Source organism: Salvelinus alpinus, chromosome 26 (assembly GCF_045679555.1).
Source record: "Salvelinus alpinus chromosome 26, SLU_Salpinus.1, whole genome shotgun sequence".
NCBI lineage: Eukaryota > Metazoa > Chordata > Actinopteri > Salmoniformes > Salmonidae > Salvelinus > Salvelinus alpinus.
Window position 1 is genome coordinate 1175039 of NC_092111.1, and position 11257 is coordinate 1186295.

The 11257-nt window shown below is 47.4% G+C and overlaps 1 protein-coding gene across 1 annotated transcript; it reads left to right on the forward strand.

The window, feature by feature from the left end:
* Nucleotides 1-169: 169 nt before the first annotated feature.
* Nucleotides 170-8283, forward strand: LOC139554408 (polysialoglycoprotein-like; the record flags this gene model as incomplete). Its single annotated transcript, XM_071367157.1, has 2 exons — nt 170-1089; nt 7236-8283. Coding segments are annotated over 2 exons (1860 nt in total), but the record flags the coding sequence as incomplete, so codon positions are not given.
* Nucleotides 8284-11257: the final 2974 nt, after the last annotated feature.

Here is an 11257-nt window from a genome sequence, read left to right on the forward strand (position 1 = left end):
CCTATGGAATAACTGAAGGAACCGCTTTTCAGATTTTGCTAGAAGGTGTCATGGGAATTATGATTCGCACTTTGGTTGTCAATTCTTACCATGCCCATTATTAAAATAGGATTTCCTGCATATAGAAATTAAAGTTTTTGTTTTCAACATTCATCACAGGTAACTTAAACTCGACGCTACCCCTGAAGCTGCCACTGGTACGTCCTCTGACGACGCTACCTCTGAAGCTGCCACTGGCCCGTCCTCTGACGACGCTACCTCTGAAGCTGCCACTGGCCCGTCCTCTGACGACGCTACCTCTGAAGCTGCCACTGGCCCGTCCTCTGACGACGCTACCTCTGAAGCTGCCACTGGCCCGTCCTCTGACGACGCTACCTCTGAAGCTGCCACTGGCCCGTCCTCTGACAAAGCTACCTCTGAAGCTGCCACTGGCCCGTCTGACGACGCTACCTCTGAAGCTGCCACTGGCCCGTCCTCTGACAAAGCTACCTCTGAAGCTGCCACTGGCCCGTCTGACGACGCTACCTCTGAAGCTGCCACTGGTACGTCCTCTGACGACGCTACCTCTGAAGCTGCCACTGGCCCGTCCTCTGACGACGCTACCTCTGAAGCTGCCACTGGCCCGTCCTCTGACGACGCTACCTCTGAAGCTGCCACTGGCCCGTCCTCTGACGATGCTACCTCTGAAGCTGCCACTGGCCCGTCCTCTGACGACGCTACCTCTGAAGCTGCCACTGGCCCGTCCTCTGACAAAGCTACCTCTGAAGCTGCCACTGGCCCGTCTGACGACGCTACCTCTGAAGCTGCCACTGGCCCGTCCTCTGACGACGCTACCTCTGAAGCTGCCACTGGCCCGTCCTCTGACGACGCTACCTCTGAAGCTGCCACTGGCCCGTCCTCTGACGACGCTACCTCTGAAGCTGCCACTGGCCCGTCCTCTGACGACGCTACCTCTGAAGCTGCCACTGGCCCGTCCTCTGACGACGCTACCTCTGAAGCTGCCACTGGCCCGTCCTCTGACGACGCTACCTCTGAAGCTGCCACTGGCCCGTCCTCTGACGACGCTACCTCTGAAGCTGCCACTGGCCCATTTGACCATGCCATTAAGGAACTGTTCACTTCTGCATCTGAGCCCCCGATGACCACAAACATGGATATCTGATGTGGGACGTGGTGCTCGGGGTCCATGCAAGAGTTCATGGGTATTCTAGTCCAGGTTGTGTGTGTAACTGCATTTTCTTGTTTTGGCTCAATTAAACGCTAACTGTAATACTTGTGTCCTCAGTATTGTTTTGACGGTTCCTACTTGGAGTTGAGGTCTTTGACCTGACATGAGTAACTGTTGATGGCAAAATTTATTTTGCATTATAACCATGCTTTGGCATCAGCAATATGTCTACTTTGACCCCTGTGCTTAAATCACCATTTGCCGTAAGCTACATTTTGTGAAATTATGCTAGTAGCATCACATGATGTGGAATGGGTTCTAGTTCCTTTAAACTTGATGGTTTTGGAACTGAGTGTTTTGGGGTTGGTACATATGAGGCTGCTAGAATTGGGGTTAATGGTGTCAGTGCGAACTAATATCACGGTTGTCAACTTGCAGTTAAATGACTCTGCTGTGAGTCTTCTCTTGTAACTGACTTGGTTTCCTATTAGTGAATGCTTACATGTAAAACCAGCTCTTGTATCATTAGCCCATTGTTTTGGTGGGGTGTCTTCATATCCCAGTGCCAATCCAAACTTTCAGGTTTAAATAAGTCAATGCTAACCTGTCTTAGCTGGCAGGTTACTATCAGGTCCAGGCTCTCCCAGAGTTGCTTGTAGCGCCGCTAACCTAGGGTTTGAGGGCAGGAACAGTTTGACCAGGATTTTCCACCCACTCCGATTTACATGGGATAAACCATTGGAAGAAACCGGTAAATTTCTATGAGAAGCGTGAGGAAGTCTGTTCATACAGGCCTTCTCTAGCCGCATGATGAACGCTCAGGGTGTGCGTCGTAGCAAACCGTACTTAGTCGCCATGAATTCAAAAAGCACGTACACGCAACCTTTAAATGCAGTTAATACAGCAACAAAATTGGCTCCAACGTTTGAGCTACCGGTAGGTATCTGCTGTAATTCAAACATTTCTGTGGCACCGCTTTACTCATTTATGCCAACCAAATCCAGATAGCACATGTTCTGAAAGAGCTCCAAAACCTGGACCCATATAAATCAGCTGGGCTTGACAATCTAGACCCTCTATTTCTGAAACTATCCGCCGCCATTGTCGCAACCCCTATTCCCAGCCTGTTCAACATCTCTTTCATATCGTCTGAGATCCCCAAGGATTGGAAAGCTGCCGCGGTCATCCCCCTCTTCAAAAGGGGAGACACCCTGGACCCAAACTGTTACAGACCTATATCCATCCTGCCCTGCCTATCTAAGGTCTTTGAAAGCGAAGTTAATAAACAGATCACTGACCATCTCGAATTCCACCGTACCTTCTCCGCTGTGCAATCCGGTTTCCGAGCCGGACACGGGTGCACCTCAGCCACGCTCAAGGTACTAAACGATATCATAACCGCCATCGATAAAAGACAGTACTGTGCAGCCGTCTTCATCGACCTGGCCAAGGCTTTCGACTCTGTCAATCACCGTATTCTTATCGGCAGACTCGGTAGCCTCGGTTTTTCTGATGACTGCCTTGCCTGGTTCACCAACTACTTTGCAGACAGAGACAGGGTAGGGGTAGCCAGGTGGAAAGCATGGCCAGCCGTAGAGAAATGCTTATTGAAATTCTCAATTATAGTGGATTCATCGGTGGTAACAGTGTTTCCTAGCCTCAGAGCAGTGGGCAGCTGGGAGGAGGTGCTCTTATTCTCCATGGACTTTACAGTGTCCCAGAACTTTTGTCAGGTTTTTTTTGTCAGGGTTTTTGGTGATTTTCCTAAGCCAGGATTCAGACACGGCTAAGACATCCGGGTTGGCAGAGTGTGCTAAAGTAGTGAGTAAAACAAACTTAGGGAGTAGGCTTCTAATGTTAACATGCATGAAACCAAGGCTTATACGGTTACAGAAGTCAACAAATGAGAGCACCTGGGGATTGGGAGTGGACTGCAGGACCTGGATTAACCTCTACATCACCAGAGGAACAGAGGAGACGTAGGATAAGGGTACAGTTAAAGGCTATCCGAACTGGCCGTCTAGCACGTTCGGAACAGAGAGTAAAAGGAGTAGGTTTCTGGGCACGATAGCATAGATTCAAGGCATAGTGTACAGACAAAGGTAAGGTAGGATGTGAGTACATTGGATGTAAACCTAGGCATTGAGTAATGATGAGAGAGATATAGTCTCTAGAGACATTTAAACCAGGTGATGTCATCGCATATGTAGGAGGTGGAACATCATGGTTGGTTAAGGCATATTGAGCAGGGCTAGAGGCTCTACAGGGAAATAAGACAGTAATCACTAACCAGGACAGTAATGGATGAGGCATATTGATATTAGCAAGAGGCATGCGTAGCCAAGTGAACATATGGGTCCAGTGAGTGGTTGGCCTGGCTGGGGACACGGCGATTCAGACAGTTAGCAGGCTGGTGCTAACAAGCTAGCAGATAGTAGGTCGGGGCCAACAAGCTAGCAGTTAGCAGACCGGGGGCTAGCAAGCTAGCAGTTAGCAGACCGGGGCTAGCAAGCTAGCAGTTAGCAGACCGGGGCTAGCAAGCTAGTAGTTAGCAGACCGGGGCTAGCAAGTTAGCAGAAGGGACTTTGGGGGACGTCTGTTTTTGCCTCTTCGTGCGGTGACGTCGATAGACCAGTCGTGGATAAGCAGGGTTCCAAGTAGCTCTAGGCAGCTAGCAGGCCGCGGTTAGCAGAATGGGCCTTCAGCGGACGTCACGCCTGAGGGGCCTGAGGGGCCTTTTGACCTAAAGTAGACCAGTGTCTTTCAATCGGGAGCCCATTTTTGCTCCCGCCCAGCATCAACATCGGAGGTCCCTGCCAAGCGTGGGATTGAGAAACAAACACTCTACTTCTCCTCTGAGGTTGATTAACTCAAATGGCAAAATAAGGAAATCATCCTCATCATCACTGTGTAGAATATGCATGTATTTTACACTAATTAGGAATAGATAGGAATTTGGTGTGTGAGTCTGTCTGGACAGTCAACTTCCTGTGGAACATCAACACCATGCCTGCATCCCATATAGCACCCTATTCCCTATGTAGTGAATGAACTACTTTTGATCAGGGCCTATAAGGATCTGGTCAAAAGTAGTGTATTAAATAGGGAATAGGGTGCCATTTGTAATATGGAGACCACTACAGGAGCAGGTAGGCTTTACTCACAGCGAGGTGTAGAGGGCTGATGGGAGCTCTGACATCAAAGTGGTTCAGGATGTGTGTCCCTGAGGTTTCAATTAGTTGAGGAAAGACAAGGACGGCCAGTTCAGACTTGTAACATATTTACTTGGAAGGTTAGTCTAGTAGCATGTGAAACATGGTAAATCTCAGTGACCAGCCCCTGCAGACATACTGGGGTGTTGCATCCATACCTTAAACAAGCAAGTGTGAGGAAAAGTTACCAACTGGCACTTACTACATCTAAAGGGGTTTCACTTGCAATCTGGAAAAAGAACATCAAGAGTAACGATGCGTCCACGACAAACATGCAGCCACACCTTAAAACCTACTGTTGAGTTCTGAGAATATGAAATATACTAATTCATGTCACTGAGGGAGAGAGCTTAATGTATAACGTTTACATTATGTCAGGATATGTTATTGTTAGCCATCAGGCATCCTATAGGTGGGATCCTCTGGGATGAGAAGAGACACAGTCTGGTACCAATCACCATGACAGCCTTGAGTTGGGGAGGAGTGAGCACTTTGGGGTAGCGGTCAGGTCAGATGAAGTGAGGAAGAACAGATATCACTAAGGTTCTGTCTAGCAACAGAGATGCATTGGCTGTTTAGAGGTGTAGGAGGAGACTCAGCATAGGAGAAAGGATTAAATATCAGTGCTTGTGTGAATATGTTTTTTGTCTAATGCAGCTGTCTTGACCCTCTGGGAAGAATAAACTTGGTTACAGCTTTCATAGTGTCCGTCGAGCTTTTACTCTGAGAATTAGAACCTAACAGTTGGCACTGCGAGCAGGGTTCGCCACGATTTGCAGTCGAACTAGAGATTCTGAATCAGTGAAACAGAAACAAGGTAGGCACAGTTCCTACACCTGTTATCACTAATTCTGACATCTTGGGGAGATGAGAGTCGTACGCTGAACCAATTATAGGGTACGGACCTAGAAAGCCTGAGCTTATTCAGTAGTCCCATTGTAATTATGACCGGTCGTAGCTTTGTGGTATATGGTAAGTCCTGGAAGGTAAACCACAACAGGTTGATACCTGAAAAGGGTAAGTCCTAGGGGGTAAGGCCCGGGTGGGGTTGGTTACCTGCTAATACCTGTAACGAGTGGGTGAAAGTCTCAGCCGCAGTGGACATGCGGCAGTAGAGTGGGTGTGGATGGATAAAATGACATGCTTGTGTACTAGGATAAAAAGTTGCCATTCAGGGTTAGAAGAAAAGCATTAAGATACTCGAACGCTGTTGGATTTGGTTGTATTAGCAATAAAGAGAGCAATAAAGAGAGGTTGGTTTTATGCCCTGTTAAGGTGGGGAACCATGACAGATTATGTGGAAATAGGAAGACAAGTGTGAATAATTTTGGTAATGTGTGTTATCAACAACAGTGATATTTGAACAGATTGGAGATGACTATCCATAACAATGAAATCCTTCATACAGTGAGGTTAGGGTAGGTTACCATGCTTGTCCTGAACCACAGCTGTAGACACAGCCTCCTCCAGGTCCTCAGACACTAGCTTGGAGATCCGTTACAGGATGTCTGTCACCCCACTGAGCCCCTATTGCAGGTTAGGGGTCACATCCACTTGAATGTCCTTCATATGACGAACCTCCTACAGAGCAAATGAGGAAAATATGATATATTAAGATTTATAAAAAAAGAATTTTATCCCAAAGCTACCTACAGCTAACATATATATTTATGTATGTGATCTATGTAAATAAAGGAATATAACACAGCTGTAAAACTGTGAAGGACTATATGGTGGAGGCCTACCCATTTCCCAGGAGCATTGTAAAAAGTGGATTTGGGTACAGTGTTTATTTCCCCCTAATATCTTTGAATATTACACCTAAAATAATTAGGCCTACTTCTTTCTACTGCTGATCTGAGACCATTAGGGTTAAACATTACAGATATAAATGCAATATATGGAGTAGAAAAGATTGCCTGCCCACCAGAATCAACATATGTTCTACATGGTCTATTTCTATCTGAATGTAACACCTCAATCAAGCATGTTAATTGATCGTTAAGTCATGTTTGTCAGGTAAACGGTCATTAGTGGCCTATATAAGCCTCATACAGGCCATGTGTAGATATTACCTGTTGATAACACAGACTCTTTTCATGATCATGGGAGGTGTGAGAGAATTGCTGCTGTTTGTGTTGACTGTGGGGGTTGTGAAAGGTTGGTTCACTAATGTTTTATTTGGATTGAAGAGATTTGTTTGGGAAATATGCTCAACTTTATCAGTGTGAGATTAAAATGTGACTGTCTGTTTGTTCCGCATTAGTCATCTGCTATTATTAATATATGTAGCTATTTTGTGTCAACTCAACTTCTGTCAACACTTTCTCCTCAGTTTCTTGTTACCCTGTTGGAAAGTCCCAGAAGCAAGATCAAGTCTCTCTGCAGAGGAGACTTGGAGGTAGTTGTTTCTTTCCACAACCCTTCTAGCTTTGTACTGTCTATGGTGCTGCTGTGTTTGACACTCATTCAACACCATAGAGTAACTTAGTTGTCTAAATAATGTTGTCAAACCCTTTGATTTGTTAATTTTGCTTGTGTACCTTAACCTACGTTTTTCAGAGCTGTCATCAAATGACGTCTCCATTGTGCATGCCCTGGCTTTGCTCCGATCCATAGGGTCTGATGCTAAACAAGACAGAGAAGGTACGGCCTGAAACATAAACTTTTAAATCTGTGTTGGGTTCATGTTGCTCAACATTCGAATGGCAATTTGGCCTAGACCGTGTAGAACAGCTGTGTTGCTGTAGAATACCCAACTGTTCCTTTATGTTTTCTCTAGAGTATTTCCAGACTAATGAAGTAGAATCCCAAGCTTCTCCAAACCATGGTAGCTCTCCGGCAAATGATGCCCTGTCCTCTGACGACGCTACCTCTGAAGCTGCCACTGGCCCGTCTGACGACGCTACCTCTGAAGCTGCCACTGGCCCGTCTGACGACGCTACCTCTGAAGCTGCCACTGGCCCGTCTGACGACGCTACCTCTGAAGCTGCCACTGGCCCGTCTGACGACGCTACCTCTGAAGCTGCCACTGGCCCGTCTGACGACGCTACCTCTGAAGCTGCCACTGGCCCGTCTGACGACGCTACCTCTGAAGCTGCCACTGGCCCGTCTGACGACGCTACCTCTGAAGCTGCCACTGGCCCGTCTGACGACGCTACCTCTGAAGCTGCCACTGGCCCGTCTGACGACGCTACCTCTGAAGCTGCCACTGGCCCGTCTGACGACGCTACCTCTGAAGCTGCCACTGGCCCGTCTGACGACGCTACCTCTGAAGCTGCCACTGGCCCGTCTGACGACGCTACCTCTGAAGCTGCCACTGGCCCGTCTGACGACGCTACCTCTGAAGCTGCCACTGGCCCGTCTGACGACGCTACCTCTGAAGCTGCCACTGGCCCGTCTGACGACGCTACCTCTGAAGCTGCCACTGGCCCGTCTGACGGCGCTACCTCTGAAGCTGCCACTGGCCCGTCTGACGGCGCTACCTCTGAAGCTGCCACTGGCCCGTCTGACGGCGCTACCTCTGAAGCTGCCACTGGCCCGTCTGACGGCGCTACCTCTGAAGCTGCCACTGGCCCGTCTGACGGCGCTACCTCTGAAGCTGCCACTGGCCCGTCTGACGGCGCTACATCTGAAGCTGCCACTGGCCCGTCTGACGTTGCTACCTCTGAAGCTGCCACTGGCCCGTCTGACGACGCTACCTCGGCAGCTGCGACCGGCCATTCTGACCATGCCATTGAGGAACTGTTCTCTTCTGCATCTGAGCCCCCGTTGACCACAAACATGGATATCTGATGTGGGACATGGTGCTCGGGGTCCATGCAAGAGTTCATGGGTATTCTAGTCCAGGTTGTGTGTGTAACTGCATTTTCTTGTTTTGGCTTAATTAAATGCTTACTGTAATACTTGTGTTCTCAGTATTGTTTTGACGGTTCCTACTTGGAGTTGAGGTCTATGACCTGACATGAGTAACTGTGGTGATGGCAACATTTATTTTGCATTATAACCATGCTTTGGCATCAGCAATATGTTTACTTTGACCCCTGTGCTTAAATCACCATTTGCCTTAAGCTACATTTGGTCAAATTATGCTAGTAGCATCACATGATGTGGATTGGGTTCTAGTTCCTTTAAACTTGATGGTTTTGGAACTGAGTGTTTAGGGTTGGGGCATATGAGGCTGCTAGAATCGGGGTTAATGGTGTCAGTGCTAACTAATATCACGGTTGTCAACTTGCAGTTTACAATTGGCTCATTCATCCCCCTCTCCCCTGTAACTATTCCCCAGGTCGTTGCTGCAAATGAGAACGTGTTCTCGGTCAACTTACCTGGTAAAATAACGGTAAAAATAAATAATAATAAATAAATAAAATAAATTTAAATGGCTGCTGTGAGTCTTCTCTTGTAACTGACTTGGGTTCCTATTAGTGAATACATGTAAAACCAGCTCTCGTATCATTAGCCCATCGTTTTGGCGGTGTGTCTTCATATCCCAGTGCCAATCCAAACTTTCATGTTTAAATAAGTCAATGCTAACCTGTCTTAGCTGGCAGGCTGCTATCAGGTCCAGGCTCTCCCAGAGTTGCTTGTAGTGCCGCTAACCTAGGGTTTGAGGGCAGGAACAGTTTGACCAGGATTTCCCACCCACTCCGATTTACATGGGATAAACCATTGGAAGAAACCGATAAATTTCTATGAGAAGCGTGAGGAAGTCTGTTCATACAGGCCTTCTCTAGCCGCATGATGAACGCTCAGGGTGTGCGTCGTAGCAAACCGTACTTAGTCGCCATGAATTCAAAAAGCATGTACACGCAACCTTTAAATGCAGTTAATACAGCAACAAAATTGGCTCCAACGTTTGAGCTACCGGTAGGTATCTGCTGTAATTCAAACATTTCTGTGACACTGCTTTACTCATTTATGCCAACCAAATCCAGATAGCAAATGTTCTGAAAGAGCTGCGAAACCTGGACCCATACAAATCAGCTGGGCTTGACAATCTAGACCCTCTATTTCTGAAACTATCCGCCGCCATTGTCGCAACCCCTATTACCAGCCTGTTTCACATCTCTTTCATATCGTCTGAGATCCCCAAGGATTGGAAAGCTGCCGCGGTCATCCCCCTCTTCAAAGGGGGAGACACCCTGGACCCAAACTGTTACAGACCTATATCCATCCTGCCCTGCCTAAGGTCTTCGAAAGCCAAGTTAAATAGATCACTGACCATCTCGAATTCCACCGTACCTTCTCCACTGTGCAATCCGGTTTCCGAGCCGGTCACGGGTGCACCTCAGCCACGCTCAAGGTACTAAACGATATAACCGCCATCGATAAAAGACAGTACTGTGCAGCCGTCTTCATCGACCTGGCCAAGGCTTTCGACTGTCAATCACCATATTCTTATCGGCAGACTCGGTAGCCTCGGTTTTTCTGATGACTGCCTTGCCTGGTTCACCAACTACTTTGCAGACAGAGCTCAGTGTGTCAAATCGGAGGGCATGTTGTCTGGTCCTCTGGCAGTCTCTTTGGGGGTACCACAGGGTTCAATTCTCGGGCTGACTCTTTTCTCTGTATATATCAATGATGTTGCTCTTGCTGCGGGCGATTCCCTGATCCACCTCTACGCAGACGACACCATTCTGTATACTTCTGGCCCTTCCTTGGACACTGTGCTATCTAACCTCCAAACGAGCTTCAATGCCATACAACACTCCTTCCGTGGCCTCCAACTGCTCTTAAATGCTAGTAAAACCAAATGCATGCTTTTCAACCGTTCGCTGACTGCACCTGCCCGCCCGACTAGCATCACCACCCTGGACGGTTCCGACCTAGAATATGTGGACATCTATAAATACCTAGGTGTCTGGCTAGACTGTAAACTCTCCTTCCAGACTGATATTAAACATCTCCAATCCAAAATCAAATCAAGAATCGGCTTTCTATTTCGCAACAAAGCCTCCTTCACTCACGCCGCCAAACTTACCCTAGTAAAACTGACTATCCTACCGATCCTCGACTTCGGCGATGTCATCTACAAAATGGCTTCCAATACTCTACTCAGCAAACTAGATACAGTTTATCATAGTGCCATCCGTTTTGTTACTAAAACACCTTATACCACCCACCACTGCGACCTGTATGCTTTAGTCGGCTGGCCCTCGCTACATATTCGTCGCCAGACCCGCTGGCTCCAGGTCATCTATAAGTCCATGCTAGGTAAAGCTCCGCCTTATCTCAGTTCACTGGTCACGATAACAACACCCACCCGTAGCACGCGCTCCAGCAGGTATATCTCACTGATCATCCCAAAAGCCAACACCCCATTTGGCCGCCTTTCCTTCCAGTTCTCTGCTGCCTGTGACTGGAACGAATTGCAAAAATTGCTGAAACTGGTGCCTTTTATTTCCCTCACCAACTTTAAACATCTGCTATCTGAGCAGCTAACCGATCGCTGCAGCTGTACATAGTCCATCTGTAAACAGCCCACCCAATTTACCTACCTCATCCCCATACTGTTTTTATTTATTTACTTTTCTGCTCTTTTGCACACCAGTATCTCTACTTGCACATGATCATCTGATGATTTATCACTCCAGTGTTAATCTGGTAAATTGTAATTATTCCCTCCTATGGCCTATTTATTGCCTACCTCCTCATGCCTTTTGCACACAATGTATGTAGACAAATTTTTTCCCCCTACTGTGTTATTGACTTGTTTATTGTTTACTCCATGTGTAACTCTGTGTTGTTGTCTGTTCACACTGCTATGCTTTATCTTGGCCAGGTCGCAGTTGTAAATGAGAACTTGTTCTCAACTAGCCTACCTGGTTAAATAAAGTTGAAATAAATAAATAAATTCAGCGTGTTTTGAAGGAAG